Here is a 15,944-nt window from a genome sequence, read left to right on the forward strand (position 1 = left end):
AATCGATGTTCGTTGAGACAAGCCGCGAGACAAGCCTCTTTCGTCGATGTATAGATCAAAGCATTGTCCAGGCCACGAATCATCTTGTTTGGAACACGTTCGAAGGACCATGGTCGCAGACAGACGTTCTCTGAAAAAGTTGGACGAGAAAACGAAGAAACGTTAAGAACGTTCCAATTTCAAGTAGAGGAAATTAAAAAGAGACCCGAGAGGAACAGTGTCTCGTGCCATATCGTCGTTGTATAATTTTATAACGAGCGAAATGTTTTTGTTTATAGAGAGGCAGAGCACGTGCGTACGCCTGACCGCAGACGCGACGTTTGCACACCTGACGAAGCACATGCAGGCTGCTGGGAGTTCTTCCTTACGTAACGCTCGAGTATGCCACACGAGCCTCATATATCGACACCTGTAGCTAAGCGAGAAACGATCGACGTTGGCATCCTCGACATTGCGACATTTCAAACTTCGAGAATCCTATCGGCAAAGCGTCTACAGTGCACATAATGTGCAGTGCAGTGTAAATAATATTTCTACGAATTACTCGAGATCCCTCTTTCGAACTATTTCTTGAAAGTCAAGGCCACTTCAAGGTTGTTCTTATTTTTAACTCCAAAGCAGATACGGAGTTGCGTGTAGGACAGGACAACGTCCGTGAAATATGGTAATTCGTATTCGTCGAGAGGGAAGCACGGCTGCGTGAAAAACGAAAAGAATGCGAGGCGTACGCTCGGGGCACGGATCGTCGATCGAGGAACAGTTATACTATATCCGGCCAGTCCGAGGAAGTGTGGCGAATTTCTCGGTTGGCCGATCACGCGAGCGTGACGGCCGCGAGACGGCCACGAGTTGAAGCGCGCGCGCGTTGCCTCGATGCCGAAATCACGAGTGGAGAACATGTGACTTGGCAGATGGAACGATCCGCCGCTTCGTGACGCACGACCGCGCGACTTTCAGCCGAGAAACGAGAATACACTTCGTCGAGGACCGGCCGACCGTTCCAATTTCTTTTGTTCCGCCCTCGAAACCGGCGCTAATGTCGACGAACACCGGGGACCGATGCCAACGAATGGACGCGTCACGACGACACCGATGATTCACCACGGTCGAGCGAATTCCTCGTTTCGTACGATCGAACGACGATCATCGAAATATACCAGCCGATATATTAGCCTCGTTTCTTCGACGATGAATATAATTGTCCTATGGAATATATTAGTCCTATGGAATATAATTGTTCCATTTTTTTTTTTTTTTTAAGACTTTTTACATCTTCCGATTTATTTATTCGTTCATTTTTGCTTTCTTTGCGACTACGTAATCCGATCATTCGTCGATAAAGGTTTGCCAAGAGTGGAGAGAATTAAACACGAGTGTAATTGCATCGCGCCACGAATATTACAGTTGGAATGTTTAAAAATACGCCGGCCGCTTGTTTTCAGTAGCTCGCTATTTTCAGACGACTGAAACGCGCGTACGACGACAGAGGAAACGGGCGGTAATTTTTATTCGCCGAATATATTTTGTATACAGAGCGAACCGGCGTTGAACTCTGTTATCTGTGACTCACGCGAATTCGCTAAAATTAATCGCCTTTGCGGGTTGCTTTATTTTCTCGAATTAAACTTTGGGATACGGGAACGGAACGGGGCTCGTTGCGTAAAATTTTGCACGAGCCAAGTGCTTACGATCGAGTTTCTGTCGTCGAGAGGCCGATCGACCGCGCCCATGCAAATTCTTAACGCGTCGAGACCTCGATGACGGAGGTCTGTTTCGTCTGTTCTCGGTTATTTTAAGAGAGGAAGGATTTCGAACGGAAGTTACCAGCTGAAAAACGTGTCGTTTCGATACTAAAAGTCGCTACTAAATTTTCTTCGCTCCGCGATCGCTTCTTTTTTTATAGACGCGAGGAAAATATTTAGTAGACGAAACAGATCTCTATTTACGTTCAGTTTCTCTAGTTATAAATTCTCTAAAATATCAATACGCATCAACGTTCGCAGATTATTCGTTGTATAATGACCTATTTTCTATCCAGTCGATAGGATCGTCAATGTGCTTGAAAAGCGCTGGCGCGTTTCGAGAAAACGAACGATCTTACGTGCGTTGTCCTTCGGAGCGTGACCCAGGCCCAAACCTGGAAGGTATCGCTGAGAGTATCCGGGGACTTTGTCGCTGTGAATTTTACGATCGTGTCAAGATAGTTGGCGTTATCGGAGGTACCAGCAGGCTCGTTAAACTAATATTAGAGGTTTCTTAGACACCCCTGGGATCTTTTCGACACTTTGGAAGTGGCTGCAGGTACGTATTTACAACGGCGACCGTACTTAAGATATTTTCCGTACTACCCGAAAGGTACCGATAAATCTTTTAGGTGGTTTACTGCTACTCGACCTGCCCTTTCTGTAAAATCGTACCTTTCCTTGGGGAAAATTTGACCGCCTATACCCACGCAGGATACGGCTTCTGCATTAGGGTCTAGGGGTTTGGCGGCTCCTCCACGCTCGTTTCTCGAGTACGACGAACAAGGGACGAGCGTACTGTACGTTTAAACGTTAGGAACGTTTCACTAAAATTTCAGTTTCGCGTTTTTCTTGTTGTATTTTTGTCAATTTCGATCCTTCGTTCGACTTTATCCTTTATTTTTTTGTTTATTTTCAAAACCTAAAAAGATGGAAGTTTAAGAAAAGGTGGAATCTAGGAAAGAAAGGATCTGGCATCGTTGTTTCCACGATATTGTGTTAGGTTACCGTGCAACGCGATCTAACGGCTACCGGTATCCGTGCTTATTTGCGCATCTACCTGCTCCCAGACGACTTTGCCACTAGCGTTTAAACCCGGATTATCGTACCCTGTGCCTCTCTTCGCCTTTCCGGCAGTGCCGCTCATATTGCGGGATTTTACTTCGACCTGTAGCCCTGTTAGTTTCTTTTTGTTCTCTCACCGACCTCTCGAAAGAGTTTACCGTCTGGTGCGAGGTAGAAGGCTACGGCCGAAGGTATCGACGTATTAACGTTCGTTAAAGGAGACGTGCTGGTGGCTCGATTATTCTCGAGTGTATCAGCCGCTCAAGGTCGAATCTTGTAGACAGGTGCACGAGCATCGTGGACTCTCTGGTCGAAAAAAATGCCCCTAATAGCATTTAGCAGGCGTTCTCTCGGCCGTGTTCGATCGATCTCGCGTTGCGAAGTTTCGAAGCGTGTTGTCGGTCGAGTCCGCTCACCTGATCTGATCTGAAGCTTCGTCATGTAGTACATGTTCGCAGCTCTCTGCGGTTGTGCCGCGGGATTCGTCGCCGCTGTCTCGTTCTGCAGCTGGCACAGGGTGTCCTGCATCGGCGCCAAAGGATTTACGACGAACGAGAACGCCGCCGCCTGACACTCGGACTCCTCGCGGCACCAGCCCTGACACTCGTACAAAGACAGGTTCCTCACGCTGTAGTACGTCGTTCCGCGGTAATCGTAGTCTGTCAGCTTCTCGAACGCTGTCCTAGCTGAAACGTGAACGCGATTCCTTTGAAAACGTTGCAAGGAACGGCGTAACTGGAATTACTTGTTTACAAGTGGTTCTCGAGCATCTGGTTCGGTACTTTCGAGGGACTAACAGAGGTACAGGTACTTACCTAGAGCAGCGTGAGCGACGGTGGCGAAAGCCAGCAGCGTGACGCCAGCGACCACAGTCGCCATCGTACCGATCGCGGACGAGCCCATCTGCAACAGAAGCAATGGATATCGGTTAGAAGCGCAATTACCCCCTCGCGCTCGGCTCGATTCTCTGATGCTCGTCCTTCGTTCCCAAGGTGCCTCCGCTCCTATGCGAGTCGTTTAATGAATGCTGCGCGCGCGTAACAGGGACAGACAGAGTAATGAAACGTTTGCGCGTTTAAAATAGTTCACCAAGCGAAGTTCCGCTCGTTCCAAGACGAGTCAAACGAGCGTCTAATCGATGGCGTGAATTTGAAATTCGTTTACCGCCGTAGCGCGTAACGCGGTCGGTTTGCCACGCGATCTCTTTCTTCTCTATCCTTTTGCATTGGCAAAACGTCGATGGCATACGCTAGAGGGGCGAGAGATAAGAGATAAGAGGTAAAAGGCGAGAGGTGAGAGGTTCCCGATAACTCGTTTTCCACGGCAGGCGCGCAGTGTTCGTAAATCAATCGAGCGAAGAATAAATCGTTGGGAGTCGATAGCCGCTCGTCGAGCCAGTCCGTTCGTAAAAGTGTTAAGAGACGATCTCAGCTCGAGGAAGTCGTTCGAGATTGCCGGCGTCGGTCGAGTAATTCGCCCGTGCAAGCTGGCCGGGAAGCACGCAAGTCACCGGCTTCCCGTGTACCTTTTGCTCGTGTTTCAACAACTGACTGCTTCCTGGATTTCTTCTTTCCCTCGGTTTTTGCTCCCTTTCCACCTCTCCCTATTTCTTCTCTCCTGTATCTAGCCAGCTTCTTTCTCTTCCCTTCCTCTTCTATTTCCCTCTATTTCTCTTTCTTCGTCTTCGAGCGAGGATAGCGCGTCCGCGATCGTTCGCCTCCCCCTTCCACTCGATCCTCGTTTTTCCTGCCGGTCGATTGAGCGATCCAGCGATACTTACGGTAGGCTGCCGTGTAAGGCTCGCCATTTCGCAGGTTTGTTCTAGGTTCTTCTTCTCTGTCGATCTCCGGAATCCTGCTTCGAGAGCACGTAAATCCTGCTTCGAGACCGGTCATTACGCCGATCGCCGTTCATTTTCGTTTCCCGCGTGTTGGTTAGATCCTTCCAAAATCAACCGACTCGTTTCCTCCTCGAACGATCGTTCGAAACGTGGTTATTGCCTCGAGCGAGCAGCTGGTTCGTTCACCCGCGGTTCATCCGTCGGTTATCTTCGTTCGAAGCGCGATTGAAACGCGAGTTGTTGGTTCGCCTTCGCTAAAATCCAAGGGATTCGGTGTACACGTTTCAGTGTCGTGCGACGTGCTCTTTGGTAATTGCGGCAGCACGTAAATGACGCGAGATTGCTCGAGCTGAAACGAACGTAATGCGATAACGGCGCGTTAGGACCTCGGACGATGGAGTCTAGGCTTCGGTGTTTCGTAGCCTCGGTTCGAGGTCATCGAGCCTGCAATAGCCGAGGACCGTGTAACAGAGGAGGAGAGCTTTGTCGTGTCTTGCACCGAGGTCAAAGGTTCAGCCTGGATCCCCACCTTCTCCTCTTCTTCGTTTCTTTCTCGTCTCCTCCCCCGGACCGCCCCGTGACGACGGGTTTCGAGCTTCGGTGCAATCGATTTCAATCTCTTCGTTGTACACACGTTTTAGACTATGGTTGCAGCGGATACGTGTACCGGCGAATCGCCCGTGTCCTGACGTACGAACGATCGAATTGCATATACTCGTCAGAATCTGTCTATCTATTGGTCGAAACGACGTCGTCAGTCGTTTGTCGGAATTAACGATTATCGCACGTAGAAATTTCGTCGAACGTGTCGCGAATCGCTATCGAGAATCGTCGAGAGTACCCCGATTACGCGCCTACGACTCGAAGATACGCATTTGATTTCGCAGATTCGCGAATTTCTTTCTGACATTTGCGATAAAGTTGCGAGCGTTGCGAAGTTGCACCCGCTAACGACAAGGAATGCGCGTGTTTCTCTCGGCGGACGGGTTGATGCACTGTTACGAAGATTAATGTTCTCGTTGCGGTCGCCGCGAAAGAAACCGAGAGAAGAAGCGCGGTTTTCTTCCGGCGCGCGGCTGGTTACCGAGTTATCTGAGAACACTGGGTTTTCTAGGAACGTCGGTATCGAGGGGAACGCGGTACTTTATCGCGTTACCGTTCGACACTGCGTTACTTTCATCTCGAGTACGGGACAGTCCAAGTGCTCTAACGTCACACGCGTCGCGTAACACGTCACCACCAAACAACCGGGACATTTCCTTCCACATGTGGCAGCGCACCGAAACATATAACTTCGATTTCCTATCGGAGAGGCAAGGTTCCTCTGGTCTAACGGAGCACAGTGGAACTTCGTTCGTTTATTCGAACGAAATTTCAGTTATTGTCCGATTTAACGAATTCTGATCGATAGAATTCGGCAATTGGAACACAAATTGCTGATATACGAGCGAGGAATCGTAGATAATGGAGATAATTGGCTTCTATTCCTATTCTCATTTGGAGGGATTAAGAAAGGTCCTTAATCCTCCTTAAGCTCTTCACAGTGTTCCAGCTATTCTCTCAGTTTGTGTAAATTCTCCTCGAAGATTTTCTCCGATCTTTTGCGAACTCCTATAGTCATATGTTTTATCGTTAAAGGGAGAAAGGAAGATCGAAAGGTGCAGACGAGAGAAACAGCTGAAAGCAGACGTGCGAACTTCTCCGAGCGCATTGTCCTAACTGGCGTTCCACCCGCAGGAAAAGTCGTTTCGTGTGCACACGTATCCCTGACCTTTACGTCACAACCGGTCCCTACCGGCGATACGAGCGAGAAACCTGGCCGACGAGTTCTCGCGAGATGTTCCACGGCTTTTCAAGGCCCTGCCAGCATAGAGAGTGGCTTCCGGTATTTCGTTCCGCGAACGACGCCGCTTCCGGACCCCTCGTTCTTAACCCTCCGCTTCTACGAAGGATATCGTCCTTACAAAACGCTATCTCGGTTATATTCTCGGCTGTAATCGCCGGTACGTTTCCATGACGAGCAAAATCGCTCCGACACGATAATCGTACCATTGTTCATCGATTTTACGAATTTCGGATTACTCGACAGAGAACAATAAGAATTCTACGTCTCAGACGTTCCGTAAATTTACGGAGCGAAGGGTGTGTATGTAAGTACATTGCACGGAGCCAATTTAGAAAAATGCAAGGGAAATACCGAAATGCAAAACGCGAACGTACTGTCTTTGCGTTGAAGAAAGTCAAACGTCGAACAGATTAACAAGCAAGGTGCAAGTATATCGTCTCTTAAAATTGTACGACTTTATCTGGAATAACAGCAAACACGAAAAGAAGACAAGTGTGGCGGTTAATTGGTAAAATACGTAAATTCCACGTTATTGGTATACGAATTGGCGATCGAGTGTACGGACCTATAATATTCCACGTAGCCAAAAGACTTGATCTCTTTGGCTCTTCCACGTCCGAACATCGCGTTAATTCGTAGAAAAATTTGTCTTTTATCGATCACGAGCGATAGAAACAAACTGTTTCGGCCTGGTGAATAAAGGAGACAGGACGCGCTAATGTTTGCGAACAGTTTCGTTAAAAGCAACTGTTATTATCGTTTCGTTGTTAATTAACAACTCGTCGATTAACGAAAGCGTGAAAAATTTAAGAAAAATCGTAACGAATCGGCCAGTGATCGAAACGGATAGCATCGGCCGGAATAATATATTAGCAGCTCGGATTCACCACTGGATTCGTTCGTATAGAAACGGTCGGTAGAATCGGCCCAGCGATAGTTCGGAGTGGCGTAATTGATATCCGGACTCGGACACCGTTGCGGGCTGCAACTCTGGTCAGTTAATTATCCTGTTTATGAAAGGCATGGGTCCCCAGGATTACCTTCGAGCCTTCTTCTCCTTCTCGCTCGAAATCGCTTCGTGAATCATGACCTCCTCCTTGGCGTCCCGGGGAGAGCACGAATTTCCATTTGTCTTGGCTTTCTCGTGGCCAGCCTCGTGACTAGGCACAACGATCTCGTAACAAATGCACTCGACTCTCGCGGAGGCGTTCCCCCGTCGTATCCTTGGGACGTCGACGAGATCGCCCTGAGCGAATCTATCCCCCTTATTAACTCGTCCACTGGTAACGAACTAGTTTTAGAGATCCGTGGCCCTCGAAGGCCAATAAGCGGCCGTTCCCAACCCAGAAACCGATCGAATCGTCGATACTAAACAGGTCGCCAACCGCGCGTTTCCTCCCTCGACCCAGAAAAAGCCTGCGAACTCGAGCAGGGGCAATTAAACGGTTATCTATCTGGCGTTCGTTAAACGAACGAACGGTGAGCGGCGATTAAGTCTGCATGCATAAGCGACGCGCATCCTCAGCCACGCGTTCTTTCGCCAGCGACTTTTTCGAAGCTTCGAACGAGAATGACGAACGGTAATGAGCAATGTAATTGCGCTTATGTGCATTTTTCTACCTTTTGTTTCTGCGTTTAGAACGTCCAGTTGCTACGCGTCATCGTGCTTTTAAAGCGGGCTTAATAATTTCGCATTCTCCCGCTACCGTAAGCAATTACTCTCGCGAGTAGATAGTTCCAATTAGGTTCTTGCCTAAGCGTGTAGCCTGCGCATCTCAGAATCCGACCGCGCGTTATTCGTTCCCTAGCGCGATCGTAAAACAATCCGCTAATTAATTTCTCGAAAATCCATTTGCTCGCTGGGAGAAGAGGATTTTCAGTCGTCGATATCGTTCGTTTCAGCTCTTCCGACAGTTGCCTCGAAATCTTTTCTCCTCGATGGCGATAGCGATAATTTTTCACCGCGTGAAGACTCGATCGAGCGACTCAACGTGCCACGGCTATTCGCAGAGCGCTCAGCGTTCTTCGCGAAGAACGTTTGAAAAATGCTTCGCAGACGATATTCGTAACGGATGAGAAAATTGCCCGAGGCAGGCTACGCGAACGGACTTGTCCAGCTCCGAGTTAATCGGTTTTGCCGTTGGTAACCGAGACTGTAGTCGGAGCACTGTGTCGAATCGAGCGACATTCTACGCCACGACGCGCATCCTAAGGACGCGTTCGCGAGACCGCCGCTGGGACGCAGGAACAGGGGTCGGCGTTCCATGTCGTTTTAATTAAATCCAGCGATTCCGGTAAATTGTTAATCATTAGACGAGATAAGAGAGCGGATCACGGCATTTATTAGAATCGGCTACTTCTCGGCGGCGGTTAATTACAAAGTCACGATCGCCTGTTCTCGGCGAATTATGCGGAGCACTCGCGGCGATCCGTCCGCGCCATTACGCGATGGGATCTTTGGGTTCCGTGAAGAATCAATTACCCGGCACACCTCTCCGTTCACGGTACCGAAAATGAACGTCCGTCGAATCGTTTACACGCGAATCGTCGCACACATTTTTATTCCGTCCGTTAAACCATCGCGATTTGCGATTTAACTTTCACAATCTGTGCTACCGTGTCGCGGAAAAGAGAAGAGGAAGCATCTTTTTATTCGATTGTACGTTTCATTTTTACAGCATCGTGGAGGATGGTTGGTCGTTGGTTTTAAACGACGAGGTGACTCGATGTTAAAACCGTCAAGCGTGTTTAAAATAGTTAATAAACGATTAATAAATACGCTAAAGACTGTGTATAAATCGCTAAAAAGATCGCACGAGATTCAGATCGATAAACTCGTCACCTTACCGGTAAATTTCCACTCGCCTTTGTTAGACGGTTTTACACGTAGCGGCGACATTGTTTTTGCCCGGACTTTACTTATCATTGCACTATGTATGTCCTAACGATGTTAATACTCCGAGGCAAGACACAACGCGGCTCGAATCGTCCTCTAGTTCGCGTGCCGCTACAGTATCAAAATTTTATAATCGTACGAAAGTACCGAGGATCGATACGTAATTTAATATACTTGGATCTAATTGATTAGTACGTAAATGGTACAATAGTAAATACAATGGCGTACGAATACCTTTTGTAGGGATCGTAGACTGGAAAAGCTAGAGTATAAAATGACCTGACGCAATGCGACACGATCCGACAGAGTATAGAATAATCCACGCAGTTGTTTCTCGAGGTCTTTGACTCGAAATTGATCCTAAGCACTTTGTATCTGTTTCCCGTCCCATCTAGCCGTAGCCGCACCGCCAAAAGTGTGTCGATCGACGGTTATCTACCGCCTATTACCGACAAATTACGCGGATGGTAACGGTGCGGAGACGTGCCTCGAGAAAATTGCTCACGGGATTATTTTCGAAGATTTTTGAGCATCGTTTCTCCATCGCCAGGTATTCCCACGTAATTCGAACGATTTTCAGCGGTCTCCATTCGACGGGGTAAACCGGCGGTGTAAAACGACGGTGTAAAACGGCGATGTAAAACGGCGGTGTAAAACGACGGGGCCAACATTAGCCGGATAAATCTAGTTCGCGCATCGAGATAAACTCTTGGAGCGTACGATCGCGAGATCGCGATCGTGCGTCCTGGACGGATAGCGGGAAGATGCTGCGCGAGCACAGCTACTGCAACATGCAGATTTATGCTCCTTGCAACGTCTCCGCTCTTTAGATTAATGGTCGTCCGTGGTCTTTCCGCGTGGTCTTTCTCGCACAGCGATCACCGCGCGCCATGGCCTTCTCGCTAACGAGTCCTTCGAGTCCATCGATTTTACATCGACCCTTTTTTCCAATCGTACATTCGGTCATTTCACGGTACGTTTCGATAATTTATTCGCACAACGCAGCAACACTGGCGCGAGATACTCGCACGTTCGCAGGTTACTCGAGCTTCGCTCTTAGATATCCTTATACGTATGTCGGAGATGGAAGGACAGCGGGACTTTCCGTCGGGAATGCTGGGAAAAACCTCTCATCGCCATAGTCAACATTTTAATGTTTAAGCAATAAAAATAAGGAAAACAACTTTCAATGTTCCAACCTGGCGTTACAACGATGGGTTCAGGTTTAAGGTGACATAACGGGTCACCAGACGTAGCCACGGTCACGGGAGGGCCGCGTACCTGACAGAGGTACGGAATGATTTTATGACTCTCCTTAAAAACAAGGATTGACCCGAGAAGCGGGGACAGGAGTATATAAGGGTAGGTTCATCTGGATTGGCAGAGTTTTTAGTTAGTCGTTGAGCGAATTGCCGAGTAAGTCACGCTGATACTGGTCATCCCGTGGACCGTGGGTTCGTTATCGAATCTGGATTTGTTGTCACCATCATCTCGGACATCCTATTGCCGTTACTCATAGCCTCTTGTAATGCTCCATATTCGCACTGATAAATACTAACCACATCCGCGACGGTAAAGTAAGCAAAGGTTCATAGAACGCCCCAAAGTGCCAACCTGACTCCGACACGTATATCTTATAAACTCGAACGACGGAGAAGCCTCGACGTATATTTTTGCCTAAGTTTTAGTTTTCGCGTCTAGAATCGATCGTTCGAAAGATACCCATAAATTCATCAGCACCTGGTACGATTAATCGATTCGTTCGAGATGTCCGAAATATGGGGAGTAATTACGAGGTCAAGAGCGAGGCGCGAAGCTCGTTCGTTGCTCGCGTTCCGTGGAAACGTATGCTCGAAGGCGAAAGGGAATTCGCGGAGGATAGAGCATGGCGGATTAAAAACCGCGATACCATCGTTTCCGTCGGCTAATTTCGTCCCACCCGTCGTTTCCGGCAGGGTCTACGTCATTTACATATTTTACTCGATGGTAGATCGTCGCCGATTGCGAGCCCCGAGCCCGAACCGGGACTCGGTCTTCGCTTAAGACCGCTTGGACCACGAACGCGTTCTCCGTCACGACACGCAGCCTCCCTTCGCGAACGAACGTTCGCGTCAGCGTAAAGATCGGATCTACGCCGATCGCGATAAACAAATTCATCGTCGAGAGTCATGGATGGAAGTTACGTAGGTGCGAGTCAAACGGGAAGACGATGTGTTCGCTCGTAAATCGTGCCGCCCTCTCGCGTCCCTCCGCAGCAACAGAACGCATTCCAACAGCCATTCCGCCAACCAACCATGGACGAGTATTCAATTTTCCTTTTAACGACGCGGACCATTTCCTATAGACGCTCATTCGGTGCGGATCGTAAACGGTCGACGAGAATATTATGGTCAGTGACATAGAGTCGGTAGCTGTAGCCTCGGAGCGATCGCATCGATCGAAGAGGGATGCCTGGCCTGGCTTGCCCGGCATTCGCAGGGTTATCACGCCGCGATCCCTGCAACGGTCAACTTCAACGATCTGATTTACGAGTGCATCTCGACGAGCACCGCGGCGAACGGTAGCTCGCGAGTAGATTCATAAATAATGAGACGATGGACGGAGGGGGTAGAGCGGTGGAGCAGCGATTTCCTTTCGGAGAATAAGAGATTCATAAACAATGAAGGCACGTAAATCGGTGCCGAGCTGGCTGCATCGATCCTCTACCGTGCAATGGATCTCGTTCCACGGAAGCTCTTCCGTACGGTCGCGATCTCCGCCAACCAAGTTCGATGATTTTTCCGCCGTTTCGTCGATCGTATAAAACGCGCGTTCCGTCTCTGGAATCTGGGTTCGTCTTCCGTGAGAAAGCACGCGGCCAGCTATACGATCGTACATAGTTAGTTATATCACGCGCGGCTGGAGGAACGAAGACGTTCTAATTCCGATAGTTTCTCCGCGAGTAGACACCTAGGAATCGACGAAGCGTACCGCGACATCTTGTCTTGACATCGCTTTAACATCGACCTTGCAACGTCCGTCTGGAACGGGAGAAATTACTCTTCGTTCGCGCCAAGTCCAGACTACGATCGATTTTGTCGCGAGCAGAACGTTGCCCGACGGAAAAGCACAAGGCTCGGTGATAACGATCGATCCGGCGAAGGTACACAGGCGCGGCAACCGATCTCGATAAATCTTCGAAGTAATTAGCGGTTGCATCGTGGTTGTCTTCATGGCCGTTTCGAGACACGCGAGACGGTGTAAACGAAATAAGAGTGGACGGACGAAGGGGAGTCGATAGACGAAGGGGACGCGGTAAGAAATATGATTATACCTTCTGCCGGTGAGAGATGCACGGAGCAACGACCTCGTCCCGCTAGAGAAGAAGCCCTTCGCTTCCCTTGCGCGCTCTCGCATCGCGGGAATAATAATACGAGGGGGCAGCGCGACCGCGACCTCTTCGCTTCGATCTACGCCTTCGAATTTACTCAAGATCATCGGATTAGCGCTATCGTCCGCCTCGACCTCGATCCACGTCCGATTATCTTTCGTTCCGCAAATAGACCCTGCCGCTTCTGCGCTAATTATGATTTTAATCGAACGCGCTCGTAGCGTTGCGCGCTGTCGACTTTTTGCCACGAATGTTATTCGGGGTCGCGCGTTCGCTTGATTTATTCGATAGGGCGACGGGAGCGCGCGGTCATTAACGAGAAAACGCTTTAATTGGAAGGGGGCAACGCGATCGAGCTACTCCCGGGTCGGCAGAAACGAGAATCGACTTTGAAAGGTGAACGCTCGTCGAACCGGCGCGGATCCACGGATGAGAACTCTATTCCAGCTTGTCAGCTCCTCTTCACGCTGCCACGTCAACGCCGACGTAACATCCGCCAGGCAGAGACGTCGGCCTGCCAGCTTCGGGCTTTTCGTTTTTCATGTAAATTTAATCATCGCGGTGAACGCTGTGCGCCAAGACTAGCTTCCATCTCCTCCGAACGATCCTCGAAAGCGTCCCGTCGAACGCCGTAATATTTCAATCGCACAAAACACGTCACTCTCTGTACGCGAACCTCCGATAGCTCTTCGATCGACCGCCGAGGACGAACGAATCGGGCTGGAAACCGCGAATCCACGTCGAACGAGTCTTTCCTCCATATTCTACGACTTTCGTCACGCCTCGATGCTCAAACAGAATCACCGAGCGCATAAATCTCTCGTAGATCTCCGGTGGACTTGCATTCTGGGAATGGCAAATCGTGGAATCGATTCGCAAAGTTGGCCAGTTTCCATCCATTTCTTCCGTCAGATTGCACGCGAGCGATCGGTACTCTGGCTGTGCTTATTATCGACGATTCGAATCGCGTGATTTCAGAGTTCGATGAAGCGTTCGCCCGATTCCTTGGCGCGGAAAGGAGCTACGAGACAAGATCGTTCTTCGTTGGAGAATCAAGTAAATTGGCAGTTGTCGAAGGTCTGTCTCATCGTTCGAAGAAGCTGGTGGAAGGTGGTGGCGAGTCGATTCCGTTTTGGATCGTCCTCTTCCGTCCGATTACTGTGTTTAGTCGACGAATGGATGTTCGCGCGGGAACGCTTGCCGCCCGGATAAAGTAGCCTATCGACGTAGCGAATCGAAATGGCGCTATACGTCGCGTGACTGCACCTTCGGAACGCTTTACGATGGGATGCACAGGATTACCGGGAATCTGTTGAATTTTCAATGGACAACTGACCGCAACTGACGGTGAATGTCATCGCTACCGATAGAAGCGTTTATACGATTCAAAATGGCAGGCTAAACGCGCGCATTCGGTGAGAAAGTATCAAGTGCTTGTGGAAGTGAGATTCGATGCCTCGCTCGTAGCGTTGCGCGCTGTCGACTTTTTGCCACGAATGTTATTCGGGGTCGCGCGTTCGCTTGATTTATTCGATAGGGCGACGGGAGCGCGCGGTCATTAACGAGAAAACGCTTTAATTGGAAGGGGGCAACGCGATCGAGCTACTCCCGGGTCGGCAGAAACGAGAATCGACTTTGAAAGGTGAACGCTCGTCGAACCGGCGCGGATCCACGGATGAGAACTCTATTCCAGCTTGTCAGCTCCTCTTCACGCTGCCACGTCAACGCCGACGTAACATCCGCCAGGCAGAGACGTCGGCCTGCCAGCTTCGGGCTTTTCGTTTTTCATGTAAATTTAATCATCGCGGTGAACGCTGTGCGCCAAGACTAGCTTCCATCTCCTCCGAACGATCCTCGAAAGCGTCCCGTCGAACGCCGTAATATTTCAATCGCACAAAACACGTCACTCTCTGTACGCGAACCTCCGATAGCTCTTCGATCGACCGCCGAGGACGAACGAATCGGGCTGGAAACCGCGAATCCACGTCGAACGAGTCTTTCCTCCATATTCTACGACTTTCGTCACGCCTCGATGCTCAAACAGAATCACCGAGCGCATAAATCTCTCGTAGATCTCCGGTGGACTTGCATTCTGGGAATGGCAAATCGTGGAATCGATTCGCAAAGTTGGCCAGTTTCCATCCATTTCTTCCGTCAGATTGCACGCGAGCGATCGGTACTCTGGCTGTGCTTATTATCGACGATTCGAATCGCGTGATTTCAGAGTTCGATGAAGCGTTCGCCCGATTCCTTGGCGCGGAAAGGAGCTACGAGACAAGATCGTTCTTCGTTGGAGAATCAAGTAAATTGGCAGTTGTCGAAGGTCTGTCTCATCGTTCGAAGAAGCTGGTGGAAGGTGGTGGCGAGTCGATTCCGTTTTGGATCGTCCTCTTCCGTCCGATTACTGTGTTTAGTCGACGAATGGATGTTCGCGCGGGAACGCTTGCCGCCCGGATAAAGTAGCCTATCGACGTAGCGAATCGAAATGGCGCTATACGTCGCGTGACTGCACCTTCGGAACGCTTTACGATGGGATGCACAGGATTACCGGGAATCTGTTGAATTTTCAATGGACAACTGACCGCAACTGACGGTGAATGTCATCGCTACCGATAGAAGCGTTTATACGATTCAAAATGGCAGGCTAAACGCGCGCATTCGGTGAGAAAGTATCAAGTGCTTGTGGAAGTGAGATTCGATGCCTCTGATCGACCTACCGAGAACGCTTCGTGGATCGAGCACGCGATACGCGTCGAGAAAGCAGTCTACAGAGATTCGTAACGTTACCACTTACTTCGCAACGACCGAACAAGAACACCAGGGGACTCCGTTATACAGCTAGAAGTTGCGGATGTTCGCGATAGGACAATGGTACGCAGCCTGGCCGGACGAGGAACCGCAAGCGAGAGCCGTTGCTTGTAAAGGGTTGCTACGTAGATGTACAATAGTAGGTATAATATGTGGAATTGCAAGCAAGACGACCGCGGGTGGTCCGTTAGATCGGTGCCACTGTCGCGACCTAACGTGACTCTGGTAGGTGAACGGCGCGAGGTAAAAGTGCATGACGGTGTGTTTGCAGCGGTGCGACTGCAAGGGTGGTCGTCGAGTTTGTGCCGTTGGTCCTGTCGCCGTGGAACGTGTGTCGCGGAACGAGTTGATGGCTTTGGTGGAATCGTATAGTTGCC

General features: G+C 49.7%; 1 protein-coding gene across 3 annotated transcripts in view; it reads right to left on the reverse strand.

Annotated features, from left to right (window-relative positions):
- The window catches only part of LOC100750199, a 41,699-nt gene that overhangs the window by 5,187 nt on the left and 20,568 nt on the right, over positions 1-15,944 (reverse strand). For 2 of the 3 annotated variants that reach the window (XM_024368812.2, XM_024368811.2), the window contains exons 2-4: positions 3,623-3,710; positions 3,224-3,493; positions 3-130 (exon numbers count right to left, since the gene is read on the reverse strand). In XM_024368812.2, the coding sequence (XP_024224580.1) occupies positions 3-130; positions 3,224-3,493; positions 3,623-3,710 (486 nt within the window). Of the gene's footprint in view, positions 1-2; positions 131-328; positions 640-3,223; positions 3,494-3,622; positions 3,711-15,944 lie in introns of those variants that run through there. The other variant, XM_024368813.2, reaches the window with a different exon arrangement.

Source organism: Bombus impatiens, unplaced genomic scaffold, assembly GCF_000188095.3.
Source record: "Bombus impatiens unplaced genomic scaffold, BIMP_2.2 scf_0478, whole genome shotgun sequence".
Classification (NCBI taxonomy): domain Eukaryota; kingdom Metazoa; phylum Arthropoda; class Insecta; order Hymenoptera; family Apidae; genus Bombus; species Bombus impatiens.